We start from the raw sequence: 21,522 nt of genomic DNA, 5'->3' as shown, positions 1-21,522 counted from the left end.
CCCCCCCACCCCATTTAGACGGCGTGATGACTTCCCCATCGAACGAACGACATGTGATTGACATTTTATATGTACCCAAGAAGGGCGAGAACAGACGTGGGTAATTTCAACGCGCGAGCGTTAAGAAAATGTTGACTTCGGCAGCGTTGTACCAACGAATGCAAATAATAAATGTCAGGGTCTTAGTAGGAGTCAAACCCCAGAATTCTGCGCGGCAACCAAGCATTCTAATATTACTTAAGAAAACAAACTGTTTGGCGAGTTGGTAATTCATCATGAGGGAGATAACGCCCCATAGTGCCTCAAAGCCAAGGATAACTGTGTTGCCAAGCCCTTTGAGGCGTTACGCAGAGCAAAGATTGAGTATGTTGAGGCTCACACGTAGTTCCTTATTGCTGTTTAATCTTGCGCACGTGGTTTTGTTGCTCCTAATACTTTGACGTTTTTCTAAAAAAGATTTTTAGGGGCGAAGCTTTTTAAAGCGGCACCCGTTCGTCCCTCGTAGCAGTGCGTAACATGTCTTACGCTTTGACCTGCAAGGTGGTGCCGGTGGGAGATTTCTCCTGTCCATTGTTGAACAATCGAAAATTCGCAGCGTGCACGTTAACTAAAAGCCAAATTCTCCTGTCTCTCATTCCCCATTAGCAGCCATTGGCATGTACATTGAGAGCTATCTGAAAAGAAAGGGTTGCTACGTTATACTCGCTGGGCGTAAGCTCCTTGGTTTTAGAAAGGTTTAGCGAGCGTTCGGCCGCAGTGCCGTGAATACAGTGAACTTTTATATACCATGAACTCGAGGTGCTTAAAGGTGGGAAGTAGACACGAAGCGCAAGCCGTAAGATAGTGTGTGTGTGCGACCTCTAGTTTAGTCCTTCGAATGTCCACTGGATGGCGGTGCTTCTTTATGCGGAATTTATGATGAAAAGATGCGAGATAGTGGTACTTGGAGTGTTGACTAGATGGACGAACGGACACACAGACAGATGCATGAACGGACGCACGGATGGACGCATGGATGGTCACACAGACGGACGCATGGACGGACGAAATCAAGAACGAATAGACGGACGGGTGCTTCGCCCCACTCTCCAACATTCACCCCGTGGATATGCTGCCAATTTTTTGTTAGTTATGCGCTTGCGTTAGTTTCTTTATCTATGTTTTTCCACGCAGTTTCCTTCATAGCGCAGTTTTTGAAGCCCAACTGCTCGAATTAGGAGCGACCCCACGCCCAGACTGGTGAAAAACGTTAGCTTTTCAAGCAATTGCCGCGTGTCTGTAGCGATACATGTTTCGCTTGAAATAAGGTTCATTGCTTCTTGCGAAAAAAGGTCGCTTCGTTCACTCTAGCGTAAAACATTTTCAATTGAAGGGTAGATATTCAGCGAAGGACATTCAAAACAGTTTGCGCCACATTTTATGCTGAAATGAGACAGCACACTGTTAGAGGCACTATTAAATTAACTCTAGTAGCACTGCTTCGACGTCACTCTATTGGTGCTTTTGCATTGTGGACGCGGAGGGGACTGGCACGCCTGTGGGGATGCCCTCAGAGGGCCTCTGCTACATCGCTTAAGAACCATGATGTTAGCACATCTGAACGAACAGTTATTCAATCTGGGGAAAGGAAGCTATCCTCCAGCGGTGGTCATCAAGATTTATTGTTCTCAGAAAGAACAAAGTGTCCATGCCTTGCCTTCCACTTCAATGAATAGTTTTTAGTCGAGGCCGTCCCGTTCGTTGGCGTAGCGCTGCTCACGAGGTCTTGCTGCTAGGCGAGAATGGGATTCGGTAGGAGAGAATGAAGAGGCCGCGCAACATCAAGATGGGCGAGAGTCTAGGTGAAAAGGCTGAATCAAGGAGAGGCGAGGTTCAGTCTGATGAAAGGGGGGAGGGGGGGGGGCTTCAGCTGCGTTCTTTCGACACTATTGGCGAACTGGAGCTCGAGAAGCTTTCTCTTGTTACTGAACTGTCGTTACAGCAGGCTTTATCAAGCATAAAGGTGGTTTACTGTTGTTCTTTGAACAGAAATATAGGATTAACTTGAGTTGTAATAGGGCAGGCGCCCGTATCAGCCCATATGGCGAGAACTTTGAGTATAAAAGCTTGACAAGCTGAGATGAAGTACGACTCATCATCATAGTCAGGCTGATGATGATGACGATGACGACGACGACGACGACGACGATGATGATGATGATGACTACGACTCGAATGTGGGAAGCGTGTGAAAGGTGTTCACGCGATGATTCTGGCTACGCCACCGTAAGACACCCGGGGCTCACCTTGTCGTACTCCCTCTTCTGCCGAAGCATCCTGTAGTTTGCCTGAGCCCTGATGACGCCTCGCCGAATCGTTCGGTAGCGGCTCCTGCAGAGAACAAACGTCCACGCCCCGCTTTGAAACAAGGGTCGACTGTTCCTTCGTCAACTACCGGGCCCGTGGTCAGACGAACTACTAACGCCGCTGTCAAGATGACAACGCAGTTGTGACTAGGATCAGGGCTTGGGCCCAAGTGGCCGTAGCTCTTGGACACTACAAGACAAGTGCGTACGCGGTCACTCTCTCGCTTTTTTGATTACTTCGTGTCTTTACACGTCAGTTGATCTGGCTGGGCTAGTTGGCCCCGTTTGAATTAGTGCCATATGAACGGCCAACACGCACAAGGTCACAGAAAAAGACGCAGTTGTCTGACGATTGTCTTGTTATTTTTGTTATGCTAGTGCGTGTTCGCTGGTATAGCATGGAATCATTCGTCTCTGTACACCTCAAACTGCCCTATCCCTTTGTACAAAATGGCATACCGGTTATTCTGAACTTGTTATCCTTTTTCTCCATTATCTTTTCTGCTCCGTTCGATATCACCTATATTTATTTATTTACTTATTTTTTATTTAGGCATATCTCACAGCCCCCCCCCCCCCCAAGGAGCAGAGGTTGAGGGGCCGGGGAGATGGCATACGGTAGAATTTTAGTACATGATATATTAACAAATTTCATAATTTATAAAAAATTTAAACCTCCTTTATTTCAAGAATCAATACCAATCAGATAAGGATAAAGATGTCTGTAAACAGAACGGGAAACCTGCAGATAATGCGTCACCTTGACAAACAAAGTGTCAAGTATAGAGCGACCACTGCAAGGAGATGTGATTCTCGAACGTATGTTCGTTATTTGTTTGTTTTTTAATAAAAAAAAACGGACAAGGCCGAGTGTCGGGTAATCGCGCAAAGCCGGAAGCACCCACCCACGTCAGGTGAAGCCGACTGCGTTAGCGGTTTGTGACTGGCTATACCGCACTTACCCGCACAACAGCAGCACCATTATCCATGGTATACCGACTGACAGTAATGTTTACTGTCGCGGTTATTGAAGGCAATTAGACGCATTAAAAGGTGACGCTCTTCACGCATTTGTCTGGCATTCGACGATATCAATGCTTCACACAACTCTCTCTCTCTCTCTTTCTCTTCTCTTTCCCCTCTCTCTCATCTTTATGTCCCCTTCCCATTCCCCCAGCGTAGGGTAGCAAACCGGGCATGTGCCTGGTTAACCTCCCTGCCTTCTCTCTTGTTGTTCATCCCCCTCCCCCCCACACACACCCGACTCGCGACGCACTACTCATATACGCTGGATGCATTCCACGTACCTTGCGGCGTATCCCCGATACGCGGCCTGTATCCGTAGCGCGGCGGAGCGCATGGCCGTGTATTGCCTTCGGGCCAGGTATCCGCGCACGTGCCGCTGGATGACGACGATAGAGGCGCGCAAAAGCGCCACGCGCTCCTGCTCCAAGTACTGCTCCAGGGCCTCGCGCACGAACACCTGTGCATGCGTCGAAGACAAACCAAAGCACATCATCATACAATCATTCCAGGGCCTCGCGCACAAACACCTGTGCATGCGTCAAACACAGACCAAAGCACATCATCATACAGTCATTCCAGGGCCTCGCGCACAAACACCTGTGCATGCGTCAAACACGGACCAAAGCACATCATCATACAATCATTCCAGGGCCTCGCGCACGAACACCTGTACATGCGTCAAAGACAAACCAAAACGCATCCTCGAACAATCATCCGGATAAACTTCGTCAGACCAAAGCACATCCTCGTACATTCATCCGGATAAACTTCGTCAGACCAGCCGAAATGCTAGTGATACAGCACCTTTTGAAGTAATTTGCTTATTACCAATCGCACCAGGCTCTTGGGGTTGCATTAATTTGCAATTGCCAAAAGCTACCTTGTCGTACATCTGCCAAGGATGACAAGCCGGCTTTGACGAGGACTTAGGTCAACCAATCGAAGCGTCGCCAAGCTCCTCTAAGGACGTCGTTCGTGTTAATGCAACATCATAAATTGTGTTTCCATTTCACGACTGCCGTCTTAACTTTTACTATATAGTCCCGATGCTCAAAAAATACTGGTTTGACCACATGAATTCCTTATACGTATGGATATTAAGATATTTATACTATTACAGCAAAACGTTGATCAACAGCGTAGTATGGCTAGCGCTGCAAGAATAATACGCCAAACATTGATCATGCATCTCGAAAACCACGCCCACACCGATTGTGATGCGAACAGTGAGAAAACAAATTGACATTTGCGATGTCAACAATGTCGTCACGCAGAGGAGTTGACAAAGACCTATACAGTAAGTTTTGACAGTGTGTGAAATAAGTTTAACAAAAGACGCGAAGCGCTTGTGCAGAATATTATACTTTTTTATTCCATTATTTTCGGTGATCCTACACGCATGGCCCTACACCTCGTGCCACTACATCGAACACAACAGTGGGTCTTCACAAATACACTCATCCCAAAGACCAAAAACTATGCTCGACCATAACAGTAACTATACTCGGACTAAGAGTCGTTGCTAATGTTTAAAAACTCGTATCTGTCTCGCATGAGAGATACACACGCTTACCAGAGACGCAAACAAGTCGTACACATGCTCACACTCTTGTCACTAACTTTGCTCGTACAAATTTTTTTCATGTACTGTTCTTACCATGGCTCAATGGAACGAGTTACCTGTGTAAAACCTTTGTGACAAGGATCACTTCGACAAGTCGACCTGTCGACAACCCCCACAAGCCGAGGTTACCATAAATACGTGCCTTTCTCTCCATGCCCATACAAGATAAGCTCTTGCGACTGTCACATCACATATATTTCCCTGGTGATGCTTTGCATATTATTACTCCAACCTCACTATTTATTTGTTTCTGTGTGTTTTAATGTTTGAATTCGTTTCTATCGCTTTCATTTTTTAACTGAATTCATTTTACGAATGAGTTTTTTTTTATGCCTCCGAGCTGTTCAGTCTTTCGACCGCAGTGTGCTGTGCGTATATACGTTACTGATATTCAAAGGCGTCACACTAGCGCTCCTACCCTTGATCAATGCACGCCGGTGTAAGAATGCATGAGCCATCGCGAAATGTGTCTTCAAAGGGCGTCCTTACCTTCGTAGTGCCCAGCTGGAAGGCGTCCGACAGCGCGGAAGGCACCTGGTCCAGCACTGCCCGGCACACGTCTTTGGCCGACGCACCGCGACCCAAGCGGTTCGGAGGCACGAGGCATCGATACCTACGCAGATTGACGAGAGGGAGAAAGTGGTCTCGTACTCTTACTAAAAGGGCTGACGTCAAGCAGTATGACGACACACTCGTCACTCGCACAATTGATTGATTTATATGTGGGGTTTAACGTCCTAAAACCACCATATGATTATGAGAGGCGCTATAGTGGAGGGCTCCGGAAATTTTGACCACCTGGGGTTCTTTGACGTGCACCCCAATCTGAGTACACGGGCCTACAACATTTCCGCCTCCATCGGAAACGCAGCCGCTGCAGCCGGGATGTCACTCGTACAAAAGATTTTGCATACCTACCATACCGTACCACTTCTTTCTATCTATCTATCTATCTATCTATCTATCTATCTATCTATCTATCTATCTATCTATCTATCTATCTATCTATCTATCTATCTATCTATCTATCTATCTATCTATCTATCTATCTATCTATCTATCTATCTATCTATCTATCTATCTATCTATCTATCTATCTATCTATCTATCTATCTATCTATTTATCTCTATCTATCTATCTATCTATCTCTATCTATCTATCTATCTATCTATCTCTATCTATCTATCTCTATCTATCTATCTCTATCTATCTATCTATCTCTATCTATCTATCTATCTCTATCTATCTATCTCTATCTATCTATCTATCTATCTATCTATCTATCTATCTATCTATCTATCTATCTATCTCATGGCGAAAACTTAGTGCGCCTCAGTGGTGTAGCGGTTAGGGTGCTCAGCTGCTGACCCAAAGGTCGCGGGTTGGATCCAGGCTGCTGCGGTCGAATTTCGGTGGAGCCAAAATGCTAGAGGCCCATGTAGCGCGCGATGTCAGCGCCCGTTAAAGAATACCAGACGGTCAAAACCCCCGAAGCTCTCCACTACGGCATCTCTCGTAATCGTATCGTCGTTTTGAGACGTGAAACCCCAGATTTTATTATTAGCCACGAGCTTAGCAGGGCAACCCTTCGGTTGCTGCAAGCAACGGCGACCAATCGCGCTTTCATTTTCCAGGCAACAGTGATGTGTGGCGACGTCAAATGACAGATAACCTCGATAGCGTATCAGACTGTCATATCAGAAAACGGCTGATCGCCGACATATCCACGGTCCAGAGAAAGCATCAGTTGTTTGGGAAACGGTGCGCGTGCAACGACGCATCTCCGAGGCCCGCATTTCTGTACACTCGTCGACGCTGTTTTTTTTTGTTTTTTTTTCACATACTATACCACCACCGTAGCCTCCGAGCTGCGCGCATGTGCTGCTTAATGTGCAGTGTTTATATCTCTTCCCTCCTCCTCTATCATTGCCGCAACGGCAGTGCTAAAGTGAACTTGGCACGGCGTTATAGTGAAACCCCCTAGCGGGCGCCTAAGCGATTACTGTAGCACTGCTATGTGTATGTGCCAATTGTATTGCCTGACTGGAAGCGTGAGTACCCTACTGGTATCGTGACATAAGCTCTCAACGTCATTTGTCAACGCCCTTAGATGGGATAGTTAGTTATGCATGTCGACGGTGGCGGTGCGCTTTGGATACACGCACAGGGAAGCGACAGGACACACACACACGCACCCTGTGTCACGTGCTTCAGCGTATATATGAGACGCTTTCCTCCTTCTAGAAAACAAGTTGAAAGTTGCGCTGCGTGTGTCGTGTCTCTTCCATGTCCGCGTATTCGATGCGCACCCACATCGTCGCCATCTGCCGCACCGGTAGTAGTAATTACGAATTGACGATGTCAATGCCTGGCTGACAGTGGCAATTCAACTGGCCTTGTCGGTGCCTGGCCACTAATGCAATACAGTTCATTTTACTTTTATGGGACAAGCTCTTTAAAGCGAGCGTCTGTCCATCCTCCATCGTTGTCTCACGTAGCCTCCGGGATGCGAGATGAAGATGGCGGTACTCGGAGTGTTCACTAGATGGACGCACGGACGGGCGGACAGACAGACTAGCAGACGGACGGACGCGCGGAGCGGGTATGTGCCACAGGGAATGCGAGATGGCGGTGCTTGGAGTGCTCACTAGATGGACGCACGGACAGACGGTTGGCCGCATGGATGGACGCGTGGATGGTCGCGCGGACGGGCGGAAGCAAGAACGAACGGACGGACGGAAGCACGGACGGGCTGACGGACGCTTCGCACCACTCATCATCATTCACTCCGTGGATATGCTGCGATTTTTTTTGGTCGACCGAATGCTTAATAGTATCTGGACAATAACAAGGGCTTCTAATACAATACCATCGTTCTAAATACTCAAAGGGCCTTTTATAATTGGCTGGTGCATATATAGAACAGACGCCCCCCGCTTGGGAACAGGAAGCTGGTCAGGTTGGGTAAGTAGACACAAACTGCCCGAAGATTAAGATGGCTGTGGCGTCTTTGCCATACATTATTACCAGTTATTCCTTTACCGTCGTTTGAAAGCGCTTGACAAACGGTCGTCAACAATGACAGCATAAGCAAGAATCATAACAGCGGCGGGACGTCGCGTGTACGGTGGCGTGAGAGTCCTTCCCACGCGAGGGAGCATCATGGCGAAGAAGAGGGCGCAGCTGACGAGAGCGAGAACGTATTAAAGTCAAACGAGGAACGGTCACTCGCACACGAAAGTAAGAAAAGGTGGGTGGTACGAGTTTGTGGGAATCTTGGTACGATATAATTGCATCTCGGTGAAAAAGGACTCGACGACTATAGAGAGAGGCCCTGGCGAGGAGGATATAATGGACGAGGAGGAGGAGGAAACGGAAGAAACGCACGGAGACTGGACGGAAGAAAGCGAGGGCATTAAAAAAAGATAAAATTCCAGAAAAGGGAAAGCAGAAAGAACTCTCCAATCAGCCAGGTTGCCGGTAAGGTGCTTTTCTTAGGTACGAGCAGCTGAATGTTCAACCGGCGTGCGGTAGAAAGGCATCCCTCGGAAGTGACGCTAAGCAGGAGAGGACAGGATGTTTTTGGCGAAATTAAAACGAGTCTCCAAGCGGGTCAGCGACGATTGTGTGTACTACGCGAGCGCAGAATGTTTAACCTCCATATGTAGGACAACGGTGAATGCACCCGGTTAGACGGTCTCTTTAGGTCACCAGTCGCAGCACAGAAGCTTCGAGATTATGCCCCCTTTAGTCAGCTTTGGATTATGTCCTTTTAGGCAGCAGAGTTGTTGATGCCTTGATGCAAAAACAACACCGACAATGACTACGGTGATTTTTCTGTGCTAAGAAGGTCATGGTACTAGGAGGTTGTTTTCTCGCATGCATTGTCTCTGGCGCTTGATATGCACACCCGAATAAGGACGAGTAATAAAGACGAGAAGAAGAAACCAAAAACAAAAGGCCTTTTAGTCGACGGAAAGAACGATTTACTAAGGCGAGCAGTATTAGCTTTAGGAGTGAAACGACGATGCCATGCAATACAAATAGTTCAAAGCGTAGCACACGTCTTGAAGCAATGAACCGGCCTACGAAGGACGCAGCACTGAAGGTGTTTCGGACGAGTTTCTGTCATTTATGACTAGTATTCTGCGTGCAGTGTGGATGTAAGGAAACGGAAGCAATGCGGTATCTACATTCTCTCGTTGTTTAACCTTCATTTGCTAGCCGATCTAGTCGGGATGGCAATTAAAGAGCCTGGATCTATGATACAATGATAAACCACTCTAGCGTATTTTTATTTTTGATTGCCACCTAGGTTAGAAAGTAATGAAAAGAGCACGCCACAAAATTCACGTTTCTTTACATCTCATTGCATATATTACGATAAAATTATTCTACTAATGCACACGTGAATCCGTTCAACACCACGTAGAGCAGGCTAGATATACGAGCCCGTCATCCCAAGACTACCGGCACACTTAGCGGCAAGATATGCCATTAATTGGAGGCAAAGTTTTGTTGATGACTTTCTGTTGCTAGTTATTGTGATGGTACAAACCCCAGACGGCAACAAAGCTGCACGAAATGAGCCTTTACAAAAAAACAGTTCGTTTGAACTTTCCGAACCATAGGTACTGTGACGAGTACGATTGAACTTATAGGCGAGCCTTTCCGTTCATACGTAAACAAGCCAGCACAGTTGTGCTAGCTTAGTACGCCATATGAGAATGTTGGTCTAAACACAACCTTGCATATCATCGCTAAGAGGCGACACACAGACACAGGAACAGAATCCAAACAAAAGTAAAAGCACTCCGCCTAATTTCCGGGGGGAGGGGTTAAAGTAAGAAGGCTACCATTCCGGGAGACGAAATACCAGGGGGTACTCAGCTAGCATTACTGTCCAAATTTTCACACTAGACATCTTGTCCATAAGGCAGTAATGGGACCTGTCCGAATGAGTAAAGACGTGGGGTTCACTTTGCGCCTCCTAAAATAATAGGAAAGGTGACCCGCAACGCTCCCCCACCTTACATTACCCTGGTGCGACGCCAAGAGCAGGGGAGGACCCACTGGCGAATCCAAACATTCCCATGCTTCAAACCGATACAGAGTCAGTCGTTGGCATGGCCTCACTACACACACCACAGGTAGCTGCACTTACGTTCCCCCTTGAAGACGCTTCCGTGAAACTCTCTTGGAGTTCTTTCGTCGTATCCTGGTCACTTGCACGAGAAACAGATCGGTGCGCTCGAAACGAAGGCGGCTCTTGCAGTTGAGCAGCCCGCTCTCCCGGCGACCGAACCGACTGTTCATTGTTGATACCGCCGAGTTTCAGGCCAGTCACTGAGCCACACGCCCGGACATGACGTCACACACTTCGTGCTTTACCCGACACAACGTATCCGTTCAGAGTGAACCGCCACTATCCAGGCACTGAATGAGCTTACCTATATCTGCGTTGCTTGGAAAGCATGCCGAAAAGAGGCTGCAGAGTTGATGCATGTCTTGATGCAACGAATGGTGCTTGGCTCCTTTCGAGTCAGAATGGAGTATACCAAAGTAATTCGAAAAGAACACCACCGCTTCTATGGGATGACAGCTCTAGGAAAGATGGACTTCTGCAGTCGCTCGGTATACTACACGTACCAATAGACATCTTACTACGTGCCTAAGACGGTAGCTAAATGTTTTACGGAATGATCTGAAGATGGCAGAGAAGATATAAGAGCATGGCGCTGAAGGTACGTACATCACCATGCATGGAGTAAGCAACCTCAGACAGGGGGCTACACGTCATCAACTGCGTCATCAAAAGCTCCGTTTGACGACATCTTGAAGCGCGTAAACAAAGTTGTTGTGCGATCTCTGAATCTACAGTCAAGACGTTGAATCGGTTTAGGAACAGGAGCTCTCCTAAGAATCCATGCAGCGAAAAAAATCAGCACACCTCCAGCGAAAATATCCCTCTGGGAGAAGGCGCCGTCACGCAAAGTAGGATATTTGTTTCAAGAAAGTTTAAGGTGCAGATAACGTTAGCTCTAATTCTACCAGTGACTGATTACAGCTACGGAAACGCAAGAAGAAGCGAATTAATAGGTATCACAGTTTAGGCGCAAGTGACCAACAAGGCATAAGGATCGATGCGATGGTAAAAACCAACCATATATCTAGCAACCTAGCATTTAACCTGGAGGCACGAGAAGCATAAAATCAATTCCGCAATCGCGACAATTCTCAAGCCCCGTAAACACAAAAAAGTAATAGAAAGCTTTACCCCATGCATTGGACATCGGTGAAGTACAAATATACCAATAAATTCGAAGGTCCGAAAGCAAGACGAAATCAGTTGTAGATCTCAAAACGTGTGATCGCGCACAAGCTTATAACATACGTAAGTGGGAGGGGAAACCTCCTAACCACTTCCCGTTCCCTATAGGAACGTAAACCGTTGCAACACTAGAGGCGTCGAGTGAATCACACTGCCAAGGACGAGCTAGGTCTCAGAATACCACAGAAGCCTGGACTCCGCACATGTATACAGAGGACAAACAAAACGGCCAACACGATGTATCCACTTCACTGTCGAGCGTTAACGCAGTGAAAGGAAAGAAAGGAAACGGGATCCATCTGAGAACCTCGCAGCATTCACAAATTGCCACCAAAGCAAACTAGACACAGTGCCAGCATATCTATCCGCAAAGGCATGCCCGAAATAGACGTCCAACAGACCCCCTATATTCAAAGCAACAACATACCTTGCCATAACTTCAAAATTTACGTCACCAAGACTTGCAGGAACCGAAAAGTAGTGCGGGTATCATACACTGACACATCGAAAACTTTTCGGATGTCATCGGCCACCCAGTGACAGCACTGATTTGGTCGCTCATTCAAAAGACACGTCATAGAAAAACATCCGAAAACCGAGAGTGGAAGCTTTCGTCACCGATGTTTACGTGTTTGATATTGAAACCTGTTTTCATTGCCCAATACAGACGCACTGACTCGCTGTACACTCCAAAGGCACACCGTCGATACTTGTCAAAACCGATAGTTGAACGGTCATCCTCTCCAGGTATCTTCAAGGGACCTCACTCATCACGTGCACGTCGTCTCATCTTCCAGTCAGTGCATGGTTCCCAGCGATGAGTCACGTGGAACCGGGTACCAGGATCCACGGATGGGATGGTCGCCAACGATGATGGTAGAGATACCTCGTCTCCTGGAGCTCCAAAACGGACTAGAGAACGTCGGTTTGCCGAGTCACTCGGACGAAGCCACGTTGATCGAAGACTGGATTGCGCGCGCATTGTGCACATTCTTCCCGGTCCACCTCTGGAAACGAGCCTTTCCCATATCGAAGACCGAGATCGACTGAATGGTTCACGACCACCGCATCAGCAGCAGCGTCGACAATAGCCGGCGCCGAAATGGTGGAACGACGGAACGGTCGATCCGCGAGTGAGTGTGAAATCCTCGGTGAGAAAGAGAGCGACAGACGAAAGAAAAGAAGAGCAAGAGCAGTGAAGAAGAAGACGAGGCTCCGTAATGCAGAACTGCGCACGATGGTCCCCCACCGTACTAGAAAGAGAGAAAGGCAAGTACGGCAAACAAAAACAAACAAGCAAACAGAGCATGCAAGCGGCCACCCCGGTGCGGCCGTTGTTTCCGGGTTCCGCACCAGCTACGCTCCGCGTGTCATCTTCTCACGAATGCTCGCTGCCCGCGATTAAAGCACCCAGCGCAACGGTCTTATACTGGCGGTGGGGTAATCCGCGCTTCGAGAACGGGCAAGCACAACGCCTGCGCATGGTGAGATACCTATAGGAGCATCTCTCTTGAGGATGGCTCTGTCAAATGTGAAAGTGATGTCGCCCGAGAGCGAGGCAGAAAAATTTTTTAGGCGGTTGACACCGTGAGGTAAGTGCTAGAAGGACGTAGACCACCCACTTCATCGGAGGTGCTCTCCGTCCAGTGCCCGATTCAGACACATTGTGTAATTTGTAATGGCGGAATGTAGATACAATCAGAGAGGCCGTGTACAGCAGCGCTTTGGGCCGATCAGAGTTGACCGATAGTGGAATCTGACATGGCGGAATTCGACATGGCCCACGCTAGTGCGGGCTGCAATAATTCGACCGGCAGAAGACGACAACAACGACGACGCACCAAGCGCGAAATGGTAGTGCCTTTTTTTCGCATCTACAAAAATGGCGAGAAAACAACAACAACAACAACAACAACAACAACAACAACAACAACAACAACAATAATGAATGGCTTCAGAGGCGAAATACATATTTTGTGGTTTTACAGCATCGAAAACTGCCTGTTTCCACATCTAGAATAGCAGCCACTCTTCATCAACATCATCATCAGTCTATTCGACGAACACGTCAGGACGAAAGCCTCACCCAACGGTCTCCAATTCATTCCATCGTGTTCAAGCGGATTACGTTTTAACCCGTCGCTCATTCTGTAAATCGCCTTTGACACCAACCATTCTGTTGTCCCAACTGACCACCGGTTGCCTATCCTGTGCATTAGGTGGAGGGCCCGTCTGCTTTTGCAGGCCGACTTAATCTATAGGTTACACATTAAGAAATGCGACTAAGCTTGAAGCCAAGACTCCACTTGAAAGCCCGACGTCCTCGCAACGCCTCTCGTTGCAAGCACCGAGCACCGTGGCCGTAGAAGGCGTTAGTTTGCCGAATCATAATAGCGAGTTGGTCCAGTTTGTGGGCATTCATCATAGAATGACATAACTTACAGCGCAACACGAAGTCAATTTCTACACAGTCTACAGTCTGTTTCGAAACTGTGCCGTGCTGTCAGTTAAGTCGACCGAACTTGACGAAATCAACTTGCAGCTTCGATCGAGGCGCATTCACGTACAGGGAGTGAACATTCGCCACAGAAAGTCGACAACTTCTGCGCCAAGAAACGTTATTGGCCCATAGACTAGCCCAGCAAGTGCATCTCACGGTGGGAGTGCGTGCTATTTAGCTTTCCGAAAGACACTGGTCTCATGGCAACAGTAAATAGTTTGTTGAGCGTTTTGGTGTCAGTGTCTTGCAAAAAATCGCACACGGAGTATAAATACCGCCGCTTTCTTCGGCACACCAATCCGATGCAGCATGTTTCCAAGCGAACCTGTGAATACTATTTATGCAAAACCTGAACCTAATTTTCACTCCCACAGGATGCATCACTAATGAAAAATTCTGCAATACACGACCGAGGAAAGGATGCTGGGAACGCTTTTCGCGCCTCCTTCCGGGACGAAAGAGCGACGCCTTCGATGAGGTGCTTCTCTCCTGGACCGTGAAGTGAACATTCCCACAGGAGCAAAATGGCTCGGTTTATTAGCATTTTTTTCTTTTTAAGAGCATCTCTCAGCAAGAGCCAGCCTCGGAATCACACTTCCAGTCACACGCTTTTGTTTCTTTTCTTTTCTTGAAAGCGTAATTGTAGCCTTTTGACGCGTCTTTGATCGGAGACGATTAGATAGCCCTGTGTTTCTTGGAAGCGGAGACGGACGTGAGATAATTCTGGCATCTTTCGTGTGAAAACGAACTGTAAAAAAATGAAAAAAAGAAGTTGGCTCGCATGTGAGCTTAGAATGAGCGATACTCGTATGAACAAAGCAAATGAGTTTGTTGCGTTCATGGAGAAACAAACAGCATCACGAGATTTCGCTACCTTTAGTTACAAACTAAGAACAAACTGTCAGCTCCGCCCACAGCCATAGCTATCCCTCCTACACAGAGAACATGCATAAGTGATCCATTCATTGGCAGTTACTCGATCTCGTGACGTCAAGACCTTCTAAATGCTTCGGATGATTGACTTGGATAAAAAAAATAACGTGCCGGTAAATTTTTGAAGACGATAGTCTTTCTTGAGTACTTCGTCGCAAAAATTTTGGTTTGTTGTGCTTAGAAAAAGTGGTTAACGATTTAGAGTACCCGGTACTCTACTACGGGAGAGCTGAAAGCCATCCCCAAAGCGAAATCTCCTTCCTACGTAGCGATGACCCAACGGCCTCAAACAATATCGAAACGGCCAACTCCATCCGCAGCGCCCACCAATATTGCTCAAGTTTAAACGTTCATACTTGTGCAATTGTCCATTAAAAAAAGCTACTATTGCGCTTATCTGATGCACCATAACAGTACTTCATTATTATGTGCGTGCGTCTTTATACTAGAGAGTGCATACATAAGTAATTCTAAGGACCGTAGCGCTTGTCACACTGCGCTGACACTGCAACGCTATGCTCAAAAAGGCAAGTGTTTCCAACGCTTTGCTGAGACGACACGGTGGTGGCACCTGCCTGTCGCTTTGCGTTCTACACCTTATCGCCCCCAAGACAGGCACGTACGCCTTCCTACGTTTTCGAAGATAACTGCCAGATAGTGCTCGGGTCTAACGTGCCTCGATGCGCTCGTTCACGATTCACCAATTTTCCCGCACAGAACATCGAATAAACGTTTTGTTCACTCTCTCCAGACGCAACACTATCGTCTTTGGACTCGCTCGCTGGATTTCGTGCCGACTGGTTGTGCACACGTGATCTCCGACTACAGCGCCGCTCTGACCTACTGGCTAGCCCTATACCATGTCCTGACGCCGACACGAGCTCTCGCTGAGTGGTGCTCCGTCCTCGGACTTCTGCGACCGTGTCCATCTTTCCTATCTTCTCCTCACTTCCGTACGTGGCTGTCCCTGCGCCTCTCTCTCTTTCTGCTCCTCTATCTCTATACCTTTAATTCCTCTCTATCCTTTTATTCTCTCCTTACCCGCATCTTTTATTCTCTCCTTACCCGTGAGGTACTCACGAGGGATGCGGGTAAGGAGAGAATAAAAGGTGTTCAGGTGTTCAGGTGTGCGGGTAAGGAGAGAATAAAAGGGTTCAGGTGTTCTCCCTCGAAGAAACAGTTACGGGGCTCACTTTTATCTTCTTTTCATTTAGGAATCACTCCCCCCCCCCCCGACTATCGTCTTTCAACCAATCATTTATTTTCCACTTCAGGAACTAGAGGGTATAGGAAGAAAAAGCTGTTGTGAGCTTGACTAGGCTTCCCAGCCGATTACAGTTCAGCATGCAGTGATGGTATACAGAAAGTGGTGTACATAAATATAAACACACAGAGAGCATACATTATTCTACACGCAATAAAAAAACGACGACATTTGCAGTGCAACACGTAGATACGGGGTCCATTTTTTTTCGTACGATTTCTGACATCGCTGCTCAGTGGCGTAATGTTTTACGCAGTTACGACGAACTTTTCACTGTCAGTATGTGTTACTGCGATAGCAAATATATGAACAGTCTCGACTGATTTTGCCATCGCCGCCACGTTACCGCCATGCACCATACATGTTTACGTATCTATATATATGAGAACTGAAGAATGAAACAAAAGCCGCCCTCGCTTGGCATCAAGATTGTCGCGGTGCACCCGCCAACGCGCGCTTATCTCTCACGCGTACTTGCGCTGCAGATGGGTGTGTGTGTGTGGGGGGGGGGGGGGGGGGGTAGGTGATTGTGCGCGCGCGCTTATCTTTCGGTGGGGAGAATCGTGTGCCTCGGCCTTTCATCGGAGTGATTGCGTTAGTTGCTTGAGCCGCAAAGGTCACCTCGCTCGCCGGACAGGCCCCGTCAGCGAAAACAGCGCGCTTTTGATACACAGCGAAGTGGCAACTGGGACATCCCCGCTACATAGCGTGGAATGACAACATTCGGAACAAATGCAGATAACGAACTGTTCGTTCGCACTGATATCTGTACCTGTTATTAAATCTCGTGCTTTGTTTTTGTTTAAACAGCGCGTTAAGCATCAAGCTGTATACGTTGTTAGTTAGCTCTCGACCTGTGTGAGTTGTTTTCGTGCGTCATTTGTGCGTGGAGAGCGCGCTGCACGTTTCGATCTGCTAGCTATTCTCAGCGTTGCATTACAAGTTTTTGCTATCACATTCATTGCTTCGTCCTTGCGGCTTAACTGTGAATTTTTTTATTACATTTACCGGTCAAGAAAAAAACTAATAGTTCAAGCGGTAACCAGTCAACCAAGCTGTTTTTCACAATTTATGGGCAAGGGCGCCGGGGTTCTGTGGGCGGCGCTGCATTTTTTACGAGCGTAGCTGTTTATAGATTCGTTCCTTTTCAACTCCAACCAAAAAATACCATTACTATAAAAAGGTATACCCCACGGAAATTGGGTAAATCCCAACTACTCACCACCGGTTCAGAAAAATACCAGCCCCGCCGCGGTGGTCTAGTGGCTAAGGTACTCGGCTGCTGACCCGCAGGTCGCGGGTTCGAATCCCGGCTGCGGCGGCTGCATTTCCGATGGAGGCGGAAATGTTGTAGGCCCGTGTACTCAGATTTGGGTGCACGTTAAAGAACCCCAGGTGGTCAAAATTTCTGGAGTCCTCCACTACGGCGTCTCTCATAATCAAATGGTGGTTTTGGGACGTTAAACCCCACAAATCAATCAATCAATCAATCAGAAAAATACCACGTGACATACCCACGGTCGCGCGGTGATTCTGGTGCTCTCTCACGTTCCGCCTACGAATGATACGCTTCCCTCGCACCGGTACATGACAGCGATGAGCAGTTACAGCGTTTATCGCTTTTCTGGCCGATAACAAAAAGTGTTCATCGCAATGGCACCGTCATAGTTGTGGCCCTGTCGAGACAGTGCAATCGAGCAAAGGCTATGGTCTCTGTCACAGACGCGCATGCTAGGCGAGCGAGGAAGAAGAAGCAGAATAGAACAGCTTGGCCGACCCCCTTTGTGGGTGTGCGCCAGAGTATCAATTATCATCATCATCATCAGCTTGCCCGACGAACGGGTGTTGTGTCTGTCTCTTGTTCTCTGTCTAGTACATTACAATGGCGCAGTCGACGAAGAAGAAGTCTTACGTCCCGCCTTCGTCGTCTTGGACAGCCGCCACGAGCGCCGCTTGACGACGGCGTCAAGGCCTTTTCGGCAGCTGTTCACCTGCCGCCACTGCCACCACCGTTCGGGGACGGCGTCAAGGCCTCTTCGGCGGCTGCAGTACACGTTACCGGTACCATTTCACAAGGACGCCATGCACGCGTCCTTGGCTATGGATTCTGCCGTCAGCGCAAGCCGACAAGGGAACCCTCTGCGGGAAGCCACCGGTACGTGTCTTCGTGGTTCGTCGGCAGTGCGGGCTTCTCCATCGAGGAACGCCGTTCATGCTTCCTTGGCAATGGGGTCCCACCGTCCCACCCGCCGCTTCAGCTACCCTTCAAAGCACCAGTGGACGGCGTCCAGGCCTCCCCTGGGGTTGTAGGGCATGACCTTATTGACACCCTGCCACCGTTTCCCGGCAGGGATCCGCACCGTCTCCGGTCTTTTGGGAATGCCGCTCACGCTTCCCATGGCCTACATTCCCGTTGCCGCACTCTTTCAACATACGATCTGCCAGGGAACGCCGTCCAGGCTTCTCTGCACGTCAACCTCACCGGCGTGAGTGCTGCAACCGCTACTCATTCGAAGACCGCGATCACCAACGCTTCGGACTTCACACACGACAGCGCCGCGAACCTGCGGCGTACCATTGCGCTACTCCGCGTCAACACTAACGAACTGACAGCGTCAATCTCCGAGCGAGCTCCTACAATGTTGCCAGAATTGCGTGCCACTAACGCCGTGTTGGATGTAGCTGCCTCGCACGACCTTGAGGCAAGCCCATTGGAGCAACGCAGGCAGCTTTGGGGCACCCTCCTGCAACTCTCAGACCAGCTGCAACTCTCAGGCGTTGCAACTCTCAGGCGTTGCCTCAGTGATATCCGCATTCTCACGCGCCGCCCCACCATCGCCGCCCACCTACGAACTGCCGGAATTCGGCAGGGTCCGGAACGACGCCGACGGCTGGGTGGCAACCGTCAACGCGCTAGCAATGCGCGCGGCCTGGACAGAGAATCAGAAATGGTATGTGGCCATAGACCGTCTTCGGGAAGGTGCAGCGGCGTGGCACCGGTATGAAGGTTGGAAGCAGCAGTCATGGGCGGAGTGGAGCGTCAAGCTCATAGCTGCTTTCGGTCCGGTTCCCTGTGCCACCTGCCCATGTAACTCGACCTTCTCTCAAGACGGAACTCGGGAAAAGCCCGACCTAGAGGATGCGACTCGAGCCCCTACCATCCTGTCATCTCTCGGTGACCAAGATGTAGGGAACAATCACGATCGAGTAACTCTGCCTTGCACAGGCATTTCTGCTGTCGTATATAGAGCTCCTGAGGAGTACCGGCCCGACGGTGCAGCTGTGTCCGGCGGGTCCCTGATGACGAGCTTTGCGCAACGCTCCGCAAGAGGCCCCAACGCAGGTCGTCCGGTCGACTTAGAGGCACCGGCCCCCATCCTACTGGACATTCTACCACCTAATGAGACAGGTCTTTCCGCTGAGTCTAATAACATCCCATGTCAGACGGAAGATGATATGCATGTGACGCATGCACTGCCTGAATCGGTAGAGTCTCCGATTTTCGGAACGGCTTCCGTCGAGGATCTCCCGCCAGTACGCAGCGTGGCTTCAAGAAACACTGACTTTACAGCGTCCGGGAGCCCCATAGCGACAACGCTGCGCAAGTCACGGACTACGCAAGTCATGGCGCAGGAGCCACGCCACAGGTCCGCACGAGGACTTCACCCCAAGTTCGTGCAGATGTCTAATCGCACCGAAAAACACCTCTCGATCCGCAGAAAATTCAGCAGACGGCTGCATAAGATGCTACTCGTTTCGTTGCCGGATCCACCATTTCCTGCCCTGTTTTCTAAAATGTGGACAAAGGAAAGCGTTCTGTGATCAACCTGCGACCATGTCGATCCAGTCGGGGCCGCCCGCCTGAACCATCTCCAAGAAAACCACACCACCGCAGGAAACTTCTACAACGAGAATGCTTGCTCGGTCCACCAAAGGAAAACCGGAGTCGAACTACTTTCTCTGAAAAGTCACAGCGCGGCCGAGGCTGTAGACTGCCACGCGACAGTCGATGTCGTCCCGCGGAGTCATCAACAAAGGGACCAACCAGGACCCAGTCCCCACCACGACATGGCGAACGACCCGGGCGATATAGTGTTATGCCAGCGAGTCCGCAGCGAACGTCCATGCCGAGGAAAAAGGAAATCTGTGTCAAGGCCAGCACGCGAGCCCGCCTGACGCGATCAACAACTCAACAGCGTCATCACGCGACGGCGCCTTTCTGGCGCGCACGTGCAGTGAGTCACCTCAGCAAGCAAGCCCGTCGAGCAAGCAGCCGGCGCCTTCCTGTCTGGCGGGTCTGACGCAATGCCTGGCGACGTCACTCGTCCTTGGGTGCAGCCACCTGCAGCGCAGCCTCTCCAGATTCTATGAGAAAGAATGACGCGGCCCAGCGGCGACCCCATTGGAGGATTCTAACCTCACGACCAGCGGCGCTTCTGGTTGGACATTCGGGTTGGACCCGGTGCTTATAAAAGAAGCCCTGCGGTGCGTCGCGAGCAGTAGACCTGTTGGAGAGCAGACATGTGTGTCTGCTCTCCAACAGAGAGCTATGTGATAGAGAGTTGAGCTGTGTGCCAGAGAAGAGAGCTATGTGATAGCGAGTTGAGCTATGTGTTAGCAGCAGACCCATTTGAGAGCAGACCTATGTGTTAGAGAGGAGAGCTCTGCTCTTCGGGTCTCTAAGCTGTCGGCCCCAGTGCCGAATTTGTAACGCCTCTGTATATATGCTGTACATAAACTTTGTTTAACTCACCGTCGTCTCGTCCGCTCGTCCATCAGCTCTGCGCAGAAGCAGTCGCGAGATGAGAAACCTACGCTACCAAACGGCTGGTGACCTTCCCGGCGGAGTTCGAAGCAGTGGCGCCTTCGGGACCGTGTTGGCGTCGCCGTCTTTCGAAACAGTGGTTGCAGCGGTGAGATTCGTAGCGCCCTTCGTAACGTCGTCGGAGGCGCGCTTCGCAACAATAGCCAGTGTCAGCCGCCGGAGCCGATTTCGACAAACTTCCAGCGTGGTCGCGGCCGACCACGACGAATCAGCCAACCCCGCCCAGCTGAAGCAATAACTGCTGAAGCTAGCCTCACCCACATGAACATTGTCGTGTGGCCCATCGACAATACTTGCAGTAATGGCCGAGTGTGACGACGAAGACCAAAACTGGCACTCTGTCACAGACGCGCATGCTAGGCGAGCGAGGAAGAAGAAGCAGAATAGAACAGCTTGCCCGACGAACGGGTGTTGTGTCTGTCTCTTGTATATATATATATATATATATATATATATATATATATATATATATATATATATATATATATATATATATATATATATATATATAGTACCATTCATGCGCACAAGGTAATGTGCTCTGAAGGCGGGAGTCATAGGCCGCCGTTCATCTGTTGACGTCTGTGAATACTGCACGCCCATTGGCGCAGGGCTGTATGCTTTCACCTTTGAGGAGAACATCCCCCGGGCGTCTAAAGCTGCATTTGACTAT

At 49.1% G+C, this 21,522-nt stretch overlaps 1 protein-coding gene across 2 annotated transcripts in view; it reads right to left on the bottom strand.

The window, feature by feature from the left end:
- The window catches only part of Myo10A (unconventional myosin 10A), a 180,265-nt gene that overhangs the window by 83,161 nt on the left and 75,582 nt on the right, over positions 1–21,522 (bottom strand). For both annotated transcript variants that reach the window (XM_075868746.1, XM_075868747.1), the window contains exons 16-18: positions 5,485–5,608; positions 3,653–3,828; positions 2,286–2,370 (exon numbers count right to left, since the gene is read on the bottom strand). In XM_075868746.1, coding sequence (XP_075724861.1) covers positions 2,286–2,370; positions 3,653–3,828; positions 5,485–5,608 — 385 coding nt within the window. The remainder of the gene's footprint in view (positions 1–2,285; positions 2,371–3,652; positions 3,829–5,484; positions 5,609–21,522) is intronic.

The sequence above is a fragment of the Rhipicephalus microplus genome, chromosome 7, assembly GCF_043290135.1.
Source record: "Rhipicephalus microplus isolate Deutch F79 chromosome 7, USDA_Rmic, whole genome shotgun sequence".
NCBI lineage: Eukaryota > Metazoa > Arthropoda > Arachnida > Ixodida > Ixodidae > Rhipicephalus > Rhipicephalus microplus.
This window is presented reverse-complemented; position numbering and strand designations above follow the sequence as displayed.